Source organism: Oncorhynchus keta, chromosome 36 (genome assembly GCF_023373465.1).
Source record: "Oncorhynchus keta strain PuntledgeMale-10-30-2019 chromosome 36, Oket_V2, whole genome shotgun sequence".
NCBI lineage: Eukaryota > Metazoa > Chordata > Actinopteri > Salmoniformes > Salmonidae > Oncorhynchus > Oncorhynchus keta.
This window is the reverse complement of record NC_068456.1, coordinates 24118842-24141866: the sequence shown is the minus strand read 5'-3', so window position 1 is coordinate 24141866 and position 23025 is coordinate 24118842. Positions and strand designations below refer to the sequence as shown.

General features: G+C 45.5%; 1 protein-coding gene and 1 long non-coding RNA gene across 5 annotated transcripts in view; one reads left to right on the top strand and one right to left on the bottom strand.

The window, feature by feature from the left end:
- The window catches only part of LOC118378972 (mitogen-activated protein kinase kinase kinase kinase 3-like), a 97902-nt gene extending 81715 nt beyond the window's left edge, over positions 1-16187 (top strand). The window contains exons 15-30 of the mRNA XM_052498250.1: positions 799-851; positions 3144-3195; positions 3503-3674; positions 5491-5597; positions 5786-5831; positions 10136-10215; positions 10341-10401; positions 10727-10844; positions 10943-11001; positions 11239-11342; positions 11553-11724; positions 11816-11884; positions 12001-12093; positions 14682-14752; positions 14921-14976; positions 15788-16187. Of these exons, the coding sequence (XP_052354210.1) occupies positions 799-851; positions 3144-3195; positions 3503-3674; positions 5491-5597; positions 5786-5831; positions 10136-10215; positions 10341-10401; positions 10727-10844; positions 10943-11001; positions 11239-11342; positions 11553-11724; positions 11816-11884; positions 12001-12093; positions 14682-14752; positions 14921-14976; positions 15788-15875 (1401 nt within the window). The 3' untranslated portion in view covers positions 15876-16187. The remainder of the gene's footprint in view (positions 1-798; positions 852-3143; positions 3196-3502; positions 3675-5490; positions 5598-5785; positions 5832-10135; positions 10216-10340; positions 10402-10726; positions 10845-10942; positions 11002-11238; positions 11343-11552; positions 11725-11815; positions 11885-12000; positions 12094-14681; positions 14753-14920; positions 14977-15787) is intronic.
- Positions 16188-18415: 2228 nt separating this feature from the next.
- On the bottom strand, positions 18416-20399 carry LOC127916530 (uncharacterized). 4 transcript variants are annotated; one of them, XR_008095186.1, is made up of 3 exons: positions 20267-20399; positions 19343-19499; positions 18416-18516 (listed from the first exon to the last, which is right to left on the bottom strand). It is a non-coding gene; the product is annotated as an uncharacterized LOC127916530 (long non-coding RNA). The 4 variants fall into 4 exon arrangements; XR_008095190.1 differs by having other exon boundaries at positions 18511-18655; positions 19449-19575; XR_008095187.1 differs by having other exon boundaries at positions 18511-18655; positions 19449-19558.
- Between the last annotated feature and the right edge of the window lie 2626 nt (positions 20400-23025).

Sequence of the window (23025 nt, the reverse complement as noted above, 5' to 3'; positions counted from 1 at the left end):
TACTTATTATAAGGTAAAAGGTTTATGTTTCTGTCTCCATATGATATGGTAAATATATCCAATGCAAAAAACATCTACATTTAAATGATATTAATTTGCGTTAATTCCCATATATTCCCATTAATTCCCACGGAAAGTTTCCACCTCTGAATATGTCCCAAAATGTGCATCCCTACCCGTAATGATACTGTTCAGTAAAGTCAATCACATTGATGCAGCACACACACACACACACACACGTCACCCTTCGCCCATACCGTTGCAGCTAATTCTGCTGAAATACCTCTATACAGTATATTTTCCATTCATATCACTCACATAACATACTCATCTGTGTGTGTGTGTGTGTGTGTGTGTTTCCGTAGTGCAAAATGCTGTCATATCCCTTTACTTATATCGCACATGCACATTAGAAACATCTTTCATAATTAGGAACTATCATTTCAGTGTTTTTTCTCTAAGCACCACTGCAGTGGTGACCTCTGACCTATAGTGTCATCAGCCTTGCCAGCCCCTGGGGTTATTCTCACGGAGTCACGGTCCTGTAACGTCCTGGATGGCCTGTTCATTAGTGTCACCAGTGTGACCAGGGAGTCATTGAGGTTACACCACACTCAGCCTCGTCTCTCTCCACACGATCTCTAAGTGGTTGTAGGTGTTGTGTGTATGCATGTGTCTCAGCTCTTAATATAGTTGATGCTGTAAAGTAGGTAACCTCAGCCATGGTGCCTTTCCACATTGACTGTGTGTCGTCGTGTTTCAGAAACAGTCCTGTAATTGTGATATGCCTCCTTCTAGGATCTTCAACGGGACTATGGACACGAATCTCCAAGCCTGGTGGGAGGGAACAAGTAAGTCACTCTTTCTGGGTTTCTACTCCTCTTCCTCCACCTTTCATCCTCTGTTCTTCCTGTCCCTTCCCTAAGTTTGATCGTCTTTCCTCTCCTTTATCTCTTCTCCTTGCCTCGCCAGCTCTCTTCTCTTCTTCACCTTCTCTTGTCCTCACCTCCCCCGCTCTCCCTTCCTCCCCCGCTCCTGTCCTCCTGTTTTATCTGTGTAGAGATTAGCCCGAGCAGATGGTGGTGTGGTACTGAGAGGTGACTTCCTGTAGAGAGGAAGGCATCTGATGCGTCTGATCATTTATTCATGACACCTTTCCTGGAACTCAGCTCAGAAGAAGTGCCCTGTAAGGGGGGGGGGGGACAACCTCATAGGATTCATATTCAAATTTTCTCTCATGCACACCCACGTGCATACACAAACACACTGTTGCTTACACATAGCTGACCTGGCAGCTTCACACATCCCGGGTGAGTGTACAACTTTGAGTGGCTAAGGTAAATATTAAATGGGTTATGACGTCATCTCAGCTGGGATGAAACTCACACACTATCACACTCAAGTACGCTGAATTAATCTTCTCTGCGGTTTCCATGGGTTTTTTGCTCTGTAGCATTAAAAAATGTTGTGTTAAATTAGGTCAGAACCCCCCTCTGAGAAATAACACCTTTACTCATGTCATGTGCGATTCTGTCACTGAGTTGACACTTTTTGTCCTCCATTTTTAACTTCTCCTTCGTTCGTTTCACACGTTACTTGACAGGAGTCTTTGTCAGTGCAGGCTGCCCTGTAAGATCGCCTGACACCGTGAGCTTCAACAAAGCATGACTTATACACTGACTTAATTACTTAGTATAAGCCTTATCCAGTTACATAGTCTATATTGAAATCCCCCAGCCCTACATGTAAAATGAGCAAAATATAGTATTAAGGTTTAGTAAGACATATATTCCTATTTGGTTTAATTATATAGCAATGTAGTTCTTTAGTTATGCTGTACCTTTATGTTGTTTAAGTATCATTATGTTACCCTAGTTGTGTAGTTGAGTTAATTTCCCCTTGTCTCAGTGTCTCCTCCCAGTGGGTGAAAGAGGAGAGCAGCTTCATTTTGCCTCTTGGCCTCTTTGCCTTGCTGTGAGTCCCCCCCCCCAATCTCCTCAGGTCACATTTAGAGACTGATTATGATGAAACTCAACTGTAAGTCCTTCTCGTGTTTTAGACCATCCGCCCTCTCTGAGGAGGAAGGAGGCTACCTCTTCCAGTTTCATTCACACATCTTCATGCCGCATTCCACTACATGCCCGTGCTGTGCCTTTAGTGCCCTCCTGTGCTCCCTCCCTGGCCAAAAACACCTCTCCGTCCATCTCTGCGCCTCCAGTATCCCTGTTTCCTCCCACAGTGGAGTTTGATCTTCGGACTCAGACTTGGGTCTTGTTCATTAACGCAGTAGAGCAGAACTATCTAAAAATTTCTGACATGTTTCATGTTGTTTCCTCTAAGCAGTCTAGCTGACTGTGCATCGTCTTCCATCTGTGAGATAATGAATGTGATTGTTGTCATGTTTGGGTTCTATGGTCAGACTGTGCGTTGCCGTAACCCCTGACCCCTGCCGTTCCTTATCTGTTTCTTAGTGTGTGTTCATCATTCTGTGACACCTGCTTCCATGCTTGTTGATCTCAGTGTGTGTTCAAACCACCCGTTTGCCGTCTGTTTCCAATGTGGGTTCTCGCTGCTTGTATCCTTAGTGTTGACATGGTTGTCTTGGGGTCCATCTAATCCCCAACCCTCTGGTTTAACCCAGTGCTACTTGGTTTGTGTTCTCTCATGGTGACGTTGATCTTGTGACTCATTTTGATTGGTGCCCTGTCTGTGTCTGTCGTGATTGAGGGTTTGATAGTGTTCTCTGATTGATGCCATGTCTATGTCCGTCATGATTGAGTGGTGTCTGTAATATATCACACTGTACATACACATTACATTGACTGGGCTTTTGGGATATCCTGTTCAAGGGAATGCTAACATCTTGTGTGTCAGTTGTCTTATGGTGTTTTCGGGGGTTGACAGACCTTTGTTGTCTTTACCCACAACTGCCCTGTTGTCTAAAACTATGTTGTGTTACTTAGTTGTCTAACACTGTGTTGTGATAGGAGACCATGTTGTTAGTGATAGTCTGTCACTGTGTCTGTCATTCTGTGTTAACACTTATTGTGACAACATTGTTTTATAACTGTCAATATGTGGAACCTTCTGAATTTTGTCACTGTCTTACAAAACTAACCCTACCTCAATCTCTTTCCCTCTAGCAAACACAGTACCATCATGAGGCCGAAAGTCCCACCCCCACTTCCCCCCAAGGTAGGACCACCAGCATATATCATACAGCATGCAGCATTTTGGAGTACGATCAAACAACCAAGACTACTATTTAGTGGAAAGGACCCTCGAGCAAAAATCAGTGTTGCATACATCAATATTTTCTCTCAAAGCTAATTCAAACTATTGATATTACATTTGTAAGATGGGCAGCAGAGCTTGACAAATTAGGAATAAAAGGGCAAGCATTAATCAACCTCTAGAGATTGTCTACCTTTCTGCTGTCTTTGTCTCTCTTACTCTCTGTCTCTGTGTCTCCTCTCTCCATTTTCTCCCACTCTCCCTCCAGCCCAAATCTATCTGTCCGCCCCAGGAGAGCCCGTCCCAGGGAGAGGATGATGTAGGCGGAGGGGGGACCATCAAGCGCTGCCCCGTACCCGAGAGCCCCGCCCGACCCACCTCAAATGTACCCCCCCGCCCTCCACCCCCACGCCTGCCCCCCCACAGACGCAGTAGCCTAGGTAACGAGAGTACACAGAGCCAGGCTGGCTCAGAGCCCGAGGGGAATGATGCTGGGAGCTTTAGGCATTTCTGGGAGTGGCTTCATGCCCCACACACGGAAGAGGAGTTGGAAGATGTGTTGGAGGAGGAGGAGGAGGAGGAGGAGGAGGAAGAAGAGAGTAAGGCCGGCCGATTGGTAGCCCCATAGACGTCACTCCTCCCTGATTGGTTGTTAGTCCCATCAATCAGCGTCTGTAGTGTCTCGCACCTTCTCTCTCTCCCTCCCTCCCCTTTCCTCTGTCTGTCTGTCTCTCTGTCTGTGGATGTATACAGTTCCTTCGGAAAGTATTCAGACCCCTTGTCCTTTTCCACATTTTGTTACGTTACAGACTGTATTATATGTATTAAATAAAAATAAAAATCCTCAGCAGGCTACACACAATACCCCATAATGACAAAGCGAAAACAGGTTTTTGAAATGTTTGCAAATTTGTTAAAAAGATACCTTATTTAAGTATTCAGACCCTTTGCTATGAGACTCGAAATTTAGCTCAGCTGCATCCTGTTTACATTGATCATCCTTGAGATGTTTCTACAACTTGATTGGAGTCCACCTGTGGTAAATTCAATTGATTGGACATGATTTGTAAAGGCACACACCTGTCTATATAAAGGCCCCATAGTTGACAGTGCATGTCAGAGCAGAAACCAAGCCATGTCCATAGAGCTCCTAGACAGGATTGTGCTGAGGCACATATCTGGGGAAGGGTACCAAAAAATGTCTGCACCATTGAAGGACCCCAAGAACACAGTGGCCTCCATCATTCTTAAATGGAAGAAGTTTGGAACCACCAAGACTCTTCCTAGAGCTGGCCACCGGTCAAACTGAGCAATCAAGGGAGAAGGGCCTTGGTCAGGAGGTGACCAAGAACCCGATGGAACCCGAATGTCCTTGAGTGGCCCAGCCAGAGCCCAGACTTCAACCCGATCGAACATCTCTGGCGAGACCTGAAAATATCTGTGCAGCAACACTCTCCATCCAACCTGACAGACCTCCCCAAATATAGGTGTGCCAAGTTTGTAGCGTCATACCCAAGAAGACTCGAGGCTGTAATCGCTGCCAAATGTGCTTCAACAAAGTACTGAGTAAGGGTCTGAATACTTATGTAAATATGATTTTTAGTTTATTTTTACAAATTTGCACAAAAAAAATACAAAAATAGAGTTGTTGCTTTGTCATTATAGGGTATTCTGTGTAGATTGATGAGGGGGGACATTTTAGAATATGGCTGTAACGTAACAAAATGTGGAAAAAGTCAAGAGCTCTGAATACTTTCTGAGTGCAGTGTTGCTGTAGTCATGTGACTTTGTCTGTAACCAATCTCCTGCCTCCTCTCTCCCATTGTTGATATCACATGTTGTCCATGATCAATCCAAATGTAATGGAACTTTCAGCTCAGTGTGTTAGCATGATCAAATCATTTAGTTTGAGAGATGTCCCACTCTTGTAATCCTAACCAAATATATTCCATTAATACTGACTAGTAGTAATTCGATTTTAGCAAATGTGTGTACGTCTCAGTAGAACACTCACACCATTGAGCTACTGTCTTCAGGCAGCCCAATTCTGAGCTTTTTCCACTCATTTGTCTTTTGACCTCAGACTGCTCTTTTGCTTATAATTGGGCTAAAGATCCGAATTAGACTGCCTGTGTAAATGCCGCTTTAATCTCATGCGTGTGAAATACCACACACACACACACACACACACACACACACACAAAGGCATGCACACACTTACCGAGGTAAGTGTAATAAACATGTCTCCTGCTGCAGGTAATGGATTGAGCTCTCACCAGAATGGAGAGAAGGACAGTGCTGCAGAGAGGCAGTCCACCATGCCCCCTAGTGTCCCCATACGGAAAGACAAGAAGGACATTCCCGTAATGCCACCAGATCCCACACACTCTCCTTATTAACACTGACATTTCAATACGTTCCTTTCACACTCGGGCATCACCATACTGATTATTATTAAAGCCAGTAAACCATTTATCTAAATCAAATGTGGACCAGTGATCATTGACCTTATCTGTGTCTCTCTGTATGCATCTCCTCCCCCTCTTTTCAGAAGCCAATCAGTAATGGTCTCCCACCCACACCCAAGGTCCATGTGAGTATGATGCCGCCTTTACAGACACGCCAACTTACTGAAACATCACCTTTATTTAACCAGGTAGGCTAGTTGAGAACAAGTTCTCATTTGCAACTGCGACCTGGCCAAGATAAAGCATAGCAGTGTGAACAGACAACACAGAGTTACACATGGAGTAAACAATTAGCAAGTCAATAACACAGTAGAAAAAATGGGCAGTCTATATACAATGTGTGCAAAAGGCATGAGGAGGTAGGCGAATAATACAATTTTGCAGATTAACACTGGAGTGATAAATGATCAGATGGGCATGTACAGGTAGAGATATTGGTGTGCAAAAGAGCAGAAAAGTAAATAAATAAAAACAGTATAAAAACAGTATGGGAATGAGGTAGGTGAAAAAGGGTGAGCTATTTACCTATAGACTATGTACAGCTGCAGCGATCGGTTAGCTGCTCGGATAGCTGATGTTTGAAGTTGAGAGGGAGATAAAAGTCTCCAACTTCAGCGATTTGCAATTGCTCCAGTCACAGGCAGCAGAGTACTGGAACGAAAGGCGGCCAAATGAGGTGTTGGCTTTAGGGATGATCAGTGAGATACACCTGCTGGAGCGCGTGCTACGGATGGGTGTTGCCATCGTGACCAGTGAACTGAGATAAGGCGGAGCTTTACCTAGCATGGACTTGTAGATGACCTGAGCCAGTGGGTCTGGCGACGAATATGTAGTGAGGGCCAGCCGACTAGAGCATACAAGTCGCAGTGGTGGGTGGTATAAGGTGCTTTAGTGACAAAACGGATGGCACTGTGATAGACTCCAGTTTGCTGAGTAGAGTGTTGGAAGCCATTTTGTAGATGACATCGCCGAAGTCGAGGATCGGTAGGATAGTCAGTTTTACTAGGGTAAGCTTGGCAGCGTGAGTGAAGGAGGCTTTGTTGCGGAATAGAAAGCCGACTCTGGATTTGATTTTTGATTGGAGATGTTTGATGAGTCTGGAAGGAGAGTTTGCAGTCTAGCCAGACACCTAGGTACTTATAGATGTCCACATATTCAAGGTTGGAACCATCCAGGGTGGTGATGCTAGTCGGGCATGCGGGTGCAGGCAGCGATCGGTTGAAAAGCATGCATTTGGTTTTACTCGCGTTTAAGAGCAGTTGGAGGCCACGGAAGGAGTGCTGTATGGCATTGAAGCTCGTTTGAGGTTGATAGCACAGTGTCCAATGACGGGCCGAAAGTATATAGAATGGTGTCGTCTGCGTAGAGGTGGATCAGGGAATCGCCCGCAGCAAGAGCAACATCATTGATATATACAGAGAAAAGAGTCGGCCCGAGAATTGAACCCTGTGGCACCCCCATAGAGACTGCCAGAGGACCGGACAGCATGCCCTCTGATTTGACACACTGAACTCTGTCTGCAAAGTAATTGGTGAACCAGGCAAGGCAGTCATCCGAAAACCGAGGCTGTTGAGTCTGCCGATAAGAATTTGGTGATTGACAGAGTCGAAAGCCTTGGCGAGGTCGATGAAGACGGCTGCACAGTACTGTCTTTTATCGATGGCGGTTATGATATCATTTAGTACCTTGAGTGTGGCTGAGGTGCACCCGTGACCGGCTCGGAAACCAGATTGCACAGCGGAGAAGGTACGGTGGGATTCGAGATGGTCAGTGACCTGTTTGTTGACTTGGCTTTCAAGACCTTAGATAGGCAGGGCAGGATGGATATAGGTCTATAGCAGTTTGGGTCCAGGGTGTCTCCCTTTGAAGAGGGGGATGACTGCGGCAGCTTTCCAATCCTTGGGGATCTCAGACGATATGAAAGAGAGGTTGAACAGGCTGGTAATAGGGGTTGCGACAATGGCGGCAGATAGTTTCAGAAATAGCGGGTCCAGATTGTCAAGCCCAGCTGATTTGTACGGGTCCAGGTTTTGCAGCTCTTTCAGAACATCTGCTATCTGGATTTGGGTAAAGGAGAACCTGGAGAGGCTTGGGTGAGGAACTACGGGGGGCGGAGCTGTTGGCCGAGGTTGGAGTAGCCAGGCGGAAGGCATGGCCAGCCGTTGAGAAGTGCTTATTGAAGTTTTCGATAATCATGGATTTATCGGTGGAGACCGTGTTTCCTAGCCTCAGTGCAGTGGGCAGCTGGGAGGAGGTGCTCTTGTTCTCCATGGACTTCACAGTGTCCCAGAACTTTTGGAGTTGGAGCTACAGGATGCAAACTTCTGCCTGAAGAAGCTGGCCTTAGCTTTCCTGACTGACTGCGTGTATTGGTTCCTGACTTCCCTGAACAGTTGCATATCACGGGGGCTATTCGATGCTATTGCAGTCCGCCACAGGATGTTTTTGTGCTGGTCGAGGGCAGTCAGGTCTGGAGTGAACCAAGGGCTGTATCTGTTCTTGGTTCTGCATTTTTTGAACGGAGCATGCTTATCTAAAATGGTGAGGAAGTTACTTTTAAAGAATGACCAGGCATCCTCAACTGACGGGATGAGGTCAATGTCCTTCCAGGATACACGGGCCAGGTCGATTAGAAAGGCCTGCTCACAGAAGTGTTTTAGGGAGCGTTTGACAGTGATGAGGGGTGGTCGTTTGACTGCGGCTCCGTGGCGGATACAGGCGATGAGGCAGTGATCGCTGAGATCCTGGTTGAAGACAGCGGAGGTATATTTGGAGGGCCAGTTGGTCAGGATGACGTCTATGAGGGTGCCCTTGTTTATAGAGTTAGGGTTGTATCTGGTGGGTTCCTTGATGATTTGAGTGAGATTGAGGGCATCTAGCTTAGATTGTAGGACTGCCGGGGTGTTAAGCATATCCCAGTTTAGGTCACCTAACAGAACAAACTCTGAAGCTAGATGGGGGGCGATCAATTCACAAATGGTGTCCAGGGCGCAGCTGGGAGCTGACGGGGGTCGGTAGCAGGCGGCAACAGTGATAGACTTGTTTCTGGAGAGAGTAATTTTCAAAATTAGTAGTTCAAACTGTTTGGGTATGGACCTGGAAAGTATGACATTACTTTGCAGGCTATCTCTGCAGTAGACTGCGACTCCGCCCCCTTGGCAGTTCTATCTTGACGGAAGATGTTATAGTTGGGTATGGAAATCTCTGAATTTTTGGTGGCCTTCCTGAGCCAGGATTCAGACACGGCAAGGACATCAGGGTTAGCAGAGTGTGCTAAAGCAGTGAGTAAAACAAACTTAGGGAGGAGGCTTCTGATGTTGACATGCATAAAACCAAGACTTTTTCGATCACAGAAGTCAACAAATGAGGGTACCTGGGGGCATGCAGGGCCTGGGTTTACCTCCACATCACCCGCGGAACAGAGAAGGAGTAGTATGAGGGTGCGGCTAAAGGCTATCAAAACTGGTCGCCTAGAGCGTTGGGGGCAGAGGATAAGAGGAGCAGGTTTCTGGGCATGGTAGAATATATTCAGGGCATAATGCGCAGACAGGGGTATGGTGGGGTGCGGGTACAGCGGAGGTAAGCCCAGGCACTGGGTGATGATGAGAGAGGTTGCATCTCTGGACATGCTGGTTGTAATGGGTGAGGTCACCGCATGTGTGGGGGGAGGGACAAAGGAGGTAACAGGGGTATGCAGAGTGGATCTAGGGGCTCCATTGTGAACTAAAACAATGATAACTAACCTGAACAACAGTATACAAGGCATATTGACATTTGGGAGAGACATACAGCGAGGCATACAGTAATCACAGGTGTTGAATTGGGAAAGCTAGCTAAAAACAGTAGGCGAGGCTAATCAGCTAGCACAACAAACAGCAGGTAAAATGGCGTTGACTAGGCAACTGGGCCGACAGATAAACAAACAAGCAGAATGGGGTACCGTGATTAATGGACAGCCTATCAGTGACTTGGGTGTCACTTTTTACAGCTTTATTGGTATGACTTATTGGATGAATCATTGTCATGATGATGATTTTGATTAAAGGGGTACTTCAGGATTTTGGCAATGAAGTACTTTATCTACTTCCCCAGAGTCAGATGGGTACCAACTCATGGATACTGTTTTTATTTCTGCATCCAGTATGAAGTAAGTTAGAGGTACTTTTTTGCGAGTCAATGCTAAGTAACATTAGCACAATGACTGGAAGTCTCTAGTATCTACTAGCATGCTAGCAGTTACCATGGGCTTCCAGTCATTGCGCTAACGCTAGTTAGCAATTGTGCTGATGCTCGTCATAAACTTCCTTTAAGCTGCACGCAGAGACATGTTTTTATCCACGAGTTCATCTATGTCTGGGAAAGTAGATAAAGGGCTTCATTGTCAAAATCCTGAAGTATCCCGTTAACACGACTAATTGGCTCTTTTGTTTCAGACCAATATTTGATATTTGGTGCTGAGGAGGGGATCTACACTTTGAACCTGAATGAACTGCACGAGACGTCAATGGAGCAGGTTTGTTCTTTTCTCTTCTGGTTGAAGAAACAATCTTGCTCACAATGCTTTTTTTTCCTCAATGGAGGATTCTGAATGTTGTATTCAAATCTTCATTGGCTCTCTCAATCTCCTTCTGTCCCCAGCTCTTTCCCCGGCGTTGCACTTGGCTTTATGTTATGAACAACTGCTTGCTCTCTATATCTGGTAAGACTATCTTGGACTTTGATGTTTGTTCTGTATTTATGAATGGTTTTGCAGTAGTAGGGGTAAGTAAGGTTTGCTGCTCTGACATTTTGACATTTCTCTGCCATAAAGGTACACATTTAAGAGGCACTTCAAAACTTTTACTCTGGAAAATTGAGGCAGGGATTTCTCTGTTTAAATGGTGTCTGCCCTTTCCCCAAAAATATAGTCTTGCCCTGCAAGATGTGTTTTGGAAGCAGACCTTTTATTTTATTTTTGGGGTCATAAATTTCCTTTTTAAAGGTTTAGAACTCCAGTTGAAAATGATTTTTTGTTATTGCTTCAGGAAAAGCCTCCCAGCTCTACTCTCATAACGTAGCTGGTCTGTTCGAGCATGCCCGGCAAATGCAGAAGTTACCCATGGCCATTCCTACACACAAACTCCCAGACAAGATGATTCCACGGTAGGATATGTGAATTATTTTCATTCATTTGGGTTTGAACTTGGGGTGTTTATCGGGATACATATAAAACTGAGGTCTGTCCCTTATGATCCTTGTAGGAAGTTTGCCGTATCTAATAAGATTCCAGACACAAAAGGTTGCCAAAAGTGCTGTGTAGGTGAGTGCTCAGGAAGGTGGATCACCCTTACGAATCTGTGCACACACTACCAGAAGTCGCTTTGGATAAACACGTCTGCTAAATGGCATATATTATCAACATTCTTGACTTGCAGGTACAATTAAATAAGAGAAGTTGAGGATAGTTCAGAATAATGGACAAGACATATTGATAGAGTATAGCTCAGAGTTCAAAGACCGGTTGTGAGAGACCTTGAATGTGTTTGTTTGTGTGCAGTGAGGAACCCATACAGTGGTCACAAGTACCTGTGTGGAGCGTTCCAGTCCAGTGTGGTTCTGCTGGAGTGGGTGGAGCCCATGCAGAAGTTCATGCTCATCAAGGTCAGTCAGTGTTTGGGTCAGTTCAGGTCATTCTGGGGCAGATTGACTGAGGATGACTCATGGGATATAATGGACCCTATCTGGCTTGGATAACCAAATGCAGTCCTGTTCAGACAGCTTATTAGATTGGCTAAAGTAGCGTGTGAACATTGCTTGTCTTTCTGGTGTGTAACGGCCTGCTAAATCTATCTCCTTTGGTCTCTCCTGTAGAACATCGACTTCCCCCTGCCCTGTCCTCTGGAGGTGTTTGAGATGCTGGTGGTACCAGAGCAGCAGTACCCTCTCATCTGTGTGGCCGTCAGCAAGGGCACCGAGCTCAGCCAAGTGGTCCGCTTCGGAACGGTCAACCCCAACTCAACATCCTCCTGGTTCACAGAGGCTGGTCAGTGGAACGTGGTCGTCGCAGCAATGATGATGATGGTCTTCATTAGGGCGATGATTGTTTCTAATGAGTTGTTTTTCTGTCCCCTCAGATACGCCCCAGACGTGTGTCATCCACGTCACCCAGTTGGAGAGGGACACCATATTAGTTTGTCTCGACAGTAAGGTTTACCTCCCGGCAACAACTTGACTAACCCAAATAATTATTTTATTCTCAAATGAGAAATTCCAGCTTCTGCATAAGTAAATGAAACCATTAACTACTTCCTCTGCTCAGGGTGTATAAAAATCGTGAACCTACAGGGACGGTTGAAGTCAAGCAGGAAGTTGTCTGCTGAGCTGACGTTTAACTTCCAGATCGAGGCGATAGGTACGTTTCCATAACCACGGCATTCACACTTCTCTAGACGCTAGAGACAGACAGACGCTAGAGACAGACGCTAGAGACAGACGCTAGAGACAGACAGACAGACGCTAGAGACAGACAGACAGACGCTAGAGACAGACAGACAGACGCTAGAGACAGACGCTAGAGACAGACAGACAGACAGACGCTAGACAGACAGACAGACAGACGCTAGAGACAGACGCTAGAGACAGACAGACAGACGCTAGAGACAGACAGACAGACGCTAGAGACAGACGCTAGAGACAGACAGACAGACAGACGCTAGAGACAGACAGACAGACGCTAGAGACAGACAGACAGACAGACCAAAGAGACAGACAGACAGACAGACAGCCATCAGACGCTAGAGACAGACAGACAGACGCTAGAGACAGACAGACAGACGCTAGAGACAGACAGACAGACGCTAGAGACAGACAGACAGACGCTAGAGACAGACAGCCATCAGACGCTAGAGACAGACAGACAGACGCTAGAGACAGACAGACAGACGCTAGAGACAGACAGACAGACAGACGCTAGAGACAGACAGACAGACAGACGCTAGAGACAGACAGACGGACGCTAGAGACAGACAGACAGACAGACATACGCTAGAGACAGACAGACAGACAGACGCTAGAGACAGACAGACAGACGCTAGAGACTGACAGACAGACGCTAGAGACTGACAGACAGACGCTAGAGACTGACAGACAGACGCTAGAGACAGACAGACAGACGCTAGAGACAGACAGACAGACGCTAGAGACAGACAGACAGACGCTAGAGACAGACAGACAGACGCTAGAGACAGACAGACAGACGCTAGAGACAGACGCTAGAGACAGACACAGGCAGACACACTATAGACACAGGCAGACACACTATAGACACAGGCAGACACACTATAGACACAGGCAGACACACTATAGACACAGGCAGACACACTATAGACACAGGCAGACACACTATAGACACAGGCAGACACACTATAGACACAGGCAGACACACTATAGACACAGGCAGACACACTATAGACATAGGCAGACACACTATAGACACAGGCAGACACACTATAGACACAGGCAGACACACTATAGACACAGGCAGACACACTATAGACACAGGCAGACACACTATAGACAGACACACTATACTATAGACAGACACACTACTATAGACACACACTGTACGATAGACTGCACTATACTATAGACAGACACACTATACTATAGACACACACTGTACGATAGACTGCACTATACTATAGACAGACACACTATACTATAGACACACACTGTACGATAGACTGCACTATACTATAGACAGACACACTATACTATAGACAGACACACTGTACGATAGACTGCACTATACTATAGACAGACACACTATACTATAGACAGACACACTATACTATAGACACACTATACTATAGACAGACACACTATACTATAGACAGACACACTATACTATAGACAGACACACTATACTATAGACAGACACACTATACTATAGACAGACACACTATACTATAGACAGACACACTATACTATAGACACACACTATACTATAGACACACACTATACTATAGACACACACTATACTATAGACAGACACACTATACTATAGACACACACTATACTATAGACACACACTATACTATAGACACACACTATACTATAGACAGACACACTATACTATAGACACACACTATACTATAGACACACACTATACTATAGACACACACTGTACTATAGACACACACTGTACTATAGACACACACTGTACTATAGACACACACTATACTATAGACACACACTGTACTATAGACACACTATACTATAGACACACACTATACTATAGACACACACTATACTATAGACACACACTGTACTATAGACACACACTGTACTATAGACAGACACACTATACTATAGACTGCACTATACTATAGACACACACTATACTATAGACACACACTGTACTATAGACACACACTATACTATAGACAGACACACTGTACGATAGACTGCACTATACTATAGACACACACTATACTATAGACACACACTGTACTATAGACACACACTATACTATAGACAGACACACTGTACGATAGACTGCACTATACTATAGACACACACTATACTATAGACACACACTATACTATAGACAGACACACTATACTATAGACACACACTATACTATAGACAGACACACTATACTATAGACACACACTGTACTATAGACACACACTATACTATAGACAGACACACTGTACTATAGACACACACTATACTATAGACACACACTATACTATAGACACACACTATACTATAGACACACACTATACTATAGACAGACACACTGTACTATAGACTGCACTATACCCAAAGACACCAAAGACTGGGCCCTGTGGTGCTGAAGACATATTTTTCCATCTGTGTGTACGTCTCTACGCAGAAAGATAATTCAATGTCCTAAGAATGTTTTTTTATGTGAAGCATTTCTCAGCTCGTATCTGTGCTTTTTGTGGTCAGTGTAACATCCACGCGTCTTTACAGTGTGTCTCCAAGATAGCGTTCTGGCGTTTTGGAGGCATGGTATGCAAGGGCGGAGTTTCAAGACCAATGAGGTAAGTGGAGGACGTGTAGGTGGGTGGCTGTCTGAGAGGAGTGGTTTGTTTGTGTACACTAGAGGGTGACTTTCCCCTGTCATGTCCCGGTCCTGTTTATAACAACAATGATCCCGTTGTATGTGTTTCAATATGATCTTAAATGATACTTTGTCTGTCGGCACCCAGATCACCCAGGAGATCTCTGATAACACACGGATCTTCAGACTGCTGGGATCTGACAGGTGAGTACTGTAAGAGGGTCCAAGATGCTCAAGGTCACCTTACCTGACACACACACACACACACACACACACACACACACACACACACACACACACACACACACACACACACACACACACACACACACACACAGACTTACATACTTTGACCCCTTTCACTTTTACACTGGCAATGATATTTTTTAGACATTTTTCTCTTTTAGATATTTCACTTTTACATTGGCGATAACATTAACATGGATGTTGTCATGATGCCCAGTTTGTTTTCAAATGACCTGCTTCAGTAGTATAGAACCCTGATCGCCTGAAGTCTTCGGTGTTGGTTGTGTTAGTTGTTGGTTGTATGCATGCTTGCTTGTCTCTTAATTGCTTGTTTGATTTTGTGAATGAAGAAACTCTCAGCACGACAGTTCAGGGCAGGAGGGAGCCGCCAGTCTGCCCAGGTATACTCACTTCTCCCTGGGTCACACCAGGTCTCGTCTAGCCTACAGACTCTCTGATCTATGGATGTCCCCTGTGGGGAACCTTGTTTTCATTCTGCCTGTATGAGTGTGTGGGTTGGTTTTCTGTTTTCTTGGGTCAGTAACTACTTTGTTACAGCACGTTGACCCTATTCACATGATGGAATTTGTCTATGGGGCTTGAGTATGCAATAAGTAGGATCTGGTGTGTGTTGGGGGGTGTGGGGTCTGTTGGTGTGAAAGAGTTTTTTCTGTGTGTGAGGCTTACATCCTCAACCCCCTGGTCCCCTCTAGGACCATATACTTTCACAGTGTGAGTCTGATCTGAACTTGCCCCCACTGTGTTTCAGAGTGGTGGTGCTGGAAAGCAGGCCGACAGACAACCCCACAGCACCGAGCAACCTCTACATCCTGGCTGGACATGAGAACAGCTACTGATCAAACCACACAGCATCCTGGGAACACAAGTCACTACAGACACAGACACTAGAGACACAGACACTAGAGACACAGACACTAGAGACACAGACACTAGAGACACAGACACTAGAGACACAGACACTAGAGACACAGACACTAGAGACACAGACACTAGAGACACAGACACTAGAGACACAGACACTACATACACAGACACTACATACACAGACACTACATACACAGACACTAGAGACACAGACACTAGAGACACAGACACTAGAGACACAGACACTAGAGACACAGACACTAGAGACACAGACACTAGAGAAACAGACACTAGAGACACAGACACTAGACACTAGAGACACTAGACACTAGAGACACAGACACTAGAGACAAAGACACTAGAGACAAAGACACTAGAGACAAAGACACTAGAGACAAAGACACTAGAGACAAAGACACTAGAGACCTAGACACTAGAGACACTAGAGACACAGACACTAGAGACATACAGACAGACACGAGACATACAGACAGACGCTAGAGACATACAGACAGACGCTAGAGACATACAGACAGACGCTAGAGACATACAGACAGACGCTAGAGACAGACAGACAGACGTTAGAGACAGACAGACAGACGCTAGAGACAGACAGACAGACGCTAGAGACAGACAGACAGACGCTAGAGACAGACAGACACTAGAGACATACAGACAGACAGACACTAGAGACATACAGACAGACAGACACTAGAGACATACAGACAGACAGACACTAGAGACATACAGACAGACAGACAGACAGACAGACAGACAGACAGACAGTAGAGACAGACAGACAGACACTAGAGACAGACAGACAGACGCTAGAGACAGACAGATGCTAGAGGCAGACACTCAGACAGACAGACACTAGAGACAGACAGACAGACAGACAGACACTAGAGACATACAGACAGACAGACAGACACTAGAGACATACAGACAGACAGACACTAGAGACATACAGACAGACAGACACTAGAGACAGACAGACAGACAGACAGACAGACAGACAGACAGACACTAGAGACATAGTGGTTCTGTAGCTCAGTTGGTAGAGCATGGCGCTTGTAACGCCAGGGTAGTGGGTTCGATTCCCGGGACCACCCATACGTAGAATGTATGCACACATGACTGACTGTAAGTCGCTTTGGATAAAAGCGTCTGCTAAATGGCATATATTATTATTATTATTATACAGAGAGACAGACACTAGAGACATACAGACAGACAGACACTAGAGACATACAGACAGACAGACACTAGAGACATACAGACAGACAGACAGACAGACACTAGAGACAGACAGACAGACACTAGAGACATACAGAAAGACGCTAGAGACAGACACAGACGCTAGAGACAGACAGACAGACGCTAGAGACAGACAGACAGACGCTAGAGACAGACAGACAGACGCTAGAGACAGACAGACAGACGCTAGAGACAGACAGACAGACGTTAGAGACAGACAGACAGACGCTAGAGACAGACAGACAGACGCTAGAGACAGACAGACACTAGAGACATACAGACATACAGACAGACAGACACTAGAGACATACAGACAGACAGACACTAGAGACAGACAGACAGACACTAGAGACATACAGACAGACAGACAGACAGACAGACAGACAGACAGACAGTACAGACAGACAGACAGACACTAGAGACAGACAGACAGACGCTAGAGACAGACAGATGCTAGAGGCAGACACTCAGACAGACAGACACTAGAGACAGACAGACAGACAGACAGACACTAGAGACATACAGACAGACAGACAGACACTAGAGACATACAGACAGACAGACACTAGAGACATACAGACAGACAGACACTAGAGACAGACAGACAGACAGACAGACAGACAGACAGACAGACAGACAGACACTAGAGACATAGTGGTTCTGTAGCTCAGTTGGTAGAGCATGGCGCTTGTAACGCCAGGGTAGTGGGTTCGATTCCCGACCACCCATACGTAGAATGTATGCACACATGACTGACTGTAAGTCGCTTTGATAAAAGCGTCTGCTAAATGGCATATATTATTATTATTATTATACAGAGAGACAGACACTAGAGACATACAGAGAGACAGACACTAGAGACATACAGACAGACAGACACTAGAGACATACAGACAGACAGACACTAGAGACATACAGACAGACAGACAGACAGACACAGACACTAGAGACAGACAGACAGACACTAGAGACATACAGAAAGACGCTAGAGACAGACACAGACGCTAGAGACAGACAGACAGACGCTAGAGACAGACAGACAGACGCTAGAGACAGACAGACAGACGCTAGAGACAGACAGACAGACGCTAGAGACAGACAGACAGACGCTAGAGACAGACAGACAGACGCTAGAGACAGACAGACAGACACTAGAGACAGACAGACAGACGCTAGAGACAGACAGACAGACGCTAGAGGCAGACACTCAGACAGACAGACACTAGAGACAGACACTCAGACAGACAGACACTAGAGACAGACCGACACTAGAGACAGACACTCAGACAGACAGACACTAGAGACAGACACTAGAGACAGACACTCAGACAGACAGACACTAGAGACAGACAGACACTAGAGACAGACAGACAGACAGACAGACAGACAGACACTGGAGACAGACAGAAGCTAGAGACAGACAGACAGACACTAGAGACAGACGCTAGAGACAGACACTAGAGACAGACGCTAGAGACAGACAGACAGACATACGCTAGAGACAGACATACGCTAGAGACAGACAGACAGACATACGCTAGAGACAGACATACGCTAGAGACAGACATACGCTAGAGACAGACACTAGAGACAGACACTGGAGACAGGCAGACGTGAGAGACAGACAGACAGACAGACAGACAGACAGACAGACAGACGCTAGAGACAGACAGACAGACGCTACAGACGCTAGAGACAGACAGACAGACGCTAGAGACAGACAGACAGACGCTATATACAGACATGCTAGAGACAGACCGACACACAGACAGACACGCTACAGACAGACAGACACGCTACAGACAGACAGATGCTAGAGACAGACAGACAGACAGACAGACAGACAGACAGACAGACAGACAGACACTAGAGACAGACAGACACTAGAGACAGACACTCAGACAGACTGACACTAGAGACAGACACTAGAGACAGACACTCAGACAGACAGACACTAGAGACAGACACTCAGACAGACAGACACTAGAGACAGACACTCAGACAGACAGACAGACACTAGAGACAGACACTCAGACAGACAGACACTAGAGACAGACACTCAGACTGACAGACACTAGAGACAGACAGACACTAGAGACAGAAACTCAGACAGACCGACACTAGAGACAGACACTCAGACAGACAGACACTAGAGACAGACACTAGAGACAGACAGACAGACAGACAGACAGACAGACAGACACTGGAGACAGACAGAAGCTAGAGACAGACAGACAGACACTAGAGACAGACGCTAGAGACAGACACTAGAGACAGACGCTAGAGACAGACAGACAGACATACGCTAGAGACAGACATACGCTAGAGACAGACATACGCTAGAGACAGACAGACAGACATACGCTAGAGACAGACATACGCTAGAGACAGACATACGCTAGAGACAGACATACGCTAGAGACAGACACTAGAGACAGACAGACACTAGAGACAGACACTGGAGACAGGCAGACGTGAGAGACAGACAGACAGACAGACAGACAGACAGACAGACAGACGCTAGAGACAGACAGACAGACGCTACAGACGCTAGAGACAGACAGACAGACGCTAGAGACAGACAGACAGACGCTATATACAGACAGACGCTAGAGACAGACATGCTAGAGACAGACCGACACACAGACAGACACGCTACAGACAGACAGACACGCTACAGACAGACAGATGCTACAGACAGACAGACAGACAGACAGACAGACAGACAGACACTAGAGACAGACAGACACTAGAGACAGACACTCAGACAGACTGACACTAGAGACAGACACTAGAGACAGACACTCAGACAGACAGACACTAGAGACAGACACTCAGACACTCAGACAGACAGACAGACACTAGAGACAGACACTCAGACAGACAGACAGACACTAGAGACAGACACTCAGACAGACAGACACTAGAGACAGACACTCAGACTGACAGACACTAGAGACAGACAGACACTAGAGACAGACACTCAGACAGACAGACAGACAGACAGACAGACACTAGAGACAGACAGACAGACAGACACTGGAGACAGACAGAAGCTAGAGACAGACAGACAGACAGACACTAGAGACAGACATACGCTAGAGACAGACAGACAGACATACGCTAGAGACAGACATACGCTAGAGACAGACGCTAGAGACAGACAGACAGACAGACAGACAGACAGACAGACAGACAGACACTAGAGACAGACAGACACTAGAGACAGACACTCAGACAGACAGACACTAGAGACAGACACTAGAGACAGACACTCAGACACTCAGACAGACAGACAGACACTAGAGACAGACACTCAGACAGACAGACAGACAGACAGACAGACAGACACTAGAGACAAACACACAGACAGTCACTAGAGACAGACACTCAGACTGACAGACACTAGAGACAGACAGACACTAGAGACAGACACTCAGACAGACAGACACTAGAGACAGACAGACACTAGAGACAGACACTCAGACAGACAGACAGACAGACAGACAGACAGACAGACACTAGAGACAGACAGACAGACAGACACTGGAGACAGACAGAAGCTAGAGACAGACAGACAGACACTAGAGACAGACGCTAGAGACAGACAGACAGACATACGCTAGAGACAGACATACGCTAGAGACAGACATACGCTAGAGACAGACATACGCTAGAGACAGACGCTAGAGACAGACAGACAGACATACGCTAGAGACAGACATACGCTAGAGACAGACATACGCTAGAGACAGACACTAGAGACAGACACTGGAGACAGGCAGACGTGAGAGACAGACAGACAGACAGACAGACAGACAGACAGACAGACGCTAGAGACAGACAGACGCTAGAGACAGACAGACGCTAGAGACAGACAGACAGACGCTAGAGACAGACAGACAGACAGACGCTATATACAGACAGACGCTAGAGACAGACATGCTAGAGACAGACCGACACACAGACAGACACGCTACAGACAGACAGACACGCTACAGACAGACAGATGCTAGAGACAGACAGACAGACAGACAGACAGACAGACAGACAGACAGACAGACAGACACTAGCGACAGACAGACAGACACTAGAGACAGACAGACAGACACTAGAGACAGACAGACAGACACTAGAGACAGACAGACACTAGCGACAGACAGACAGACAGACACTAGAGACAGACAGACAGACACTAGAGACAGACAGACAGACACTAGAGACAGACACATACACTGGAGACAGACAGACAGACAGACAGGCGCGAGAGACAGACAGACACACCCACTATAGACAGACACACACACACACTACTATAGACAGTCACACACACACTACTATAGACAGACAGATACAGACACACTACTATAGACAGACAGATACATACACACTACTATAGACAGACAGACACACACACACTACTATAGACAGACACACACACTACTATAGACAGACACACACACTCTACTATAGACAGACAGACACACTCTACTATAGACAGACAGACACACTATACTATAGACAGACAGACACACTATACTATAGACAGACAGACACACTATACTATAGACAGACAGACACACTATAGACACAGACATACACAATATAGATGGACTATAGACAGAGAGACTATAGATACACTATAGACAGACAGACTATAGACACACTATAGACACTACTGCTTTAGCTTCACAGAAGACAGATCCTTCAAGCGTCCGCTTCCAAATGGCCTTTTACTTCCTTTAACACCTTTATTTATTGTGGCAGGTAACAAACACCTGGATGACTTCTATATGATTTCAACCACTGCTAGCATCTCAGCTCACACCACACAAGTGCTTAATTGACCTGTATTTAATTGTTGTAAATATAAATGTAGTATTTTTTTGCAGAAAGGTACCCTGGCTACTCTGGGGTTGTACACTAAAGACTGGTCATGTAGATACGTGTGCATAGGTATTCTGTACAGTTATAAAGATTTTACGGGGTGGTGTGGGGGGGGGGGCAGTTTGAGCACTAAAAAGGACTTCCTGTTTTTTGATCATGTGATCAGGGACAGGATTTGAAGCCCCCTCTCAGAGGTTTGGCTAAGTCTGAGCAACAAGGAAGTACCACTATACTGGTAGTGTCATTCTGCACGTATCGTCAGCCCAAATGTGGGAACTTCCTTTCTGGTTTGCTTTGAGAAATGTCTAATGGGAGATCTACAGTTTCATTCTTAGCTTCCACTTGTAACTCTATGAGGTGAACATTCATTTCAAACGGTTTTAATTGCAGGCTTACTTCTCAGCTTAGTTGTATGCTTTTTTAATACTGTGGAATCACTGGTGTTAAAATCTGCACAAAAAGATATTTAAAAAAAGAAATGTGACATTGTATGTAACTGTATGTGTGTGTGTAAACTTAAACATGCATATGTTCTCACAAGCTGTGACACAGGGGTTACATTAGATAAGTCAAGTTATTCTAGAACACTCACTGAACTTGTTTTGAAATACTTTGAGATCGTGGGGGGTGAAATGTCAAAGGTGAAATACCAAAACAGGCTCCAGTGATGCTGTTGTTTTAATCACCAGGGTTTCATCATGTTGTAATTCTCAATGTCAATATCGATCATATACACTATAGTCAAATGGCCAGAACTAAACATTCCTTACTGTAGGGCTCAGTGAAGATGTTTAAAAAATATGAATGTTACATGTTTTTATGTAATGCCAAAATCTGTTCTCAATTTATGGCCAAAATTTGTTGGGTGTCTCTACCTCGTGTTAGAACAAAAGGAAACGAGTTGTGTAGAAGGAAACAAGTTCAAACACTACAAAATTCATGTTGGTTTAAATTTACACAGTAAACATGTGTAATGAT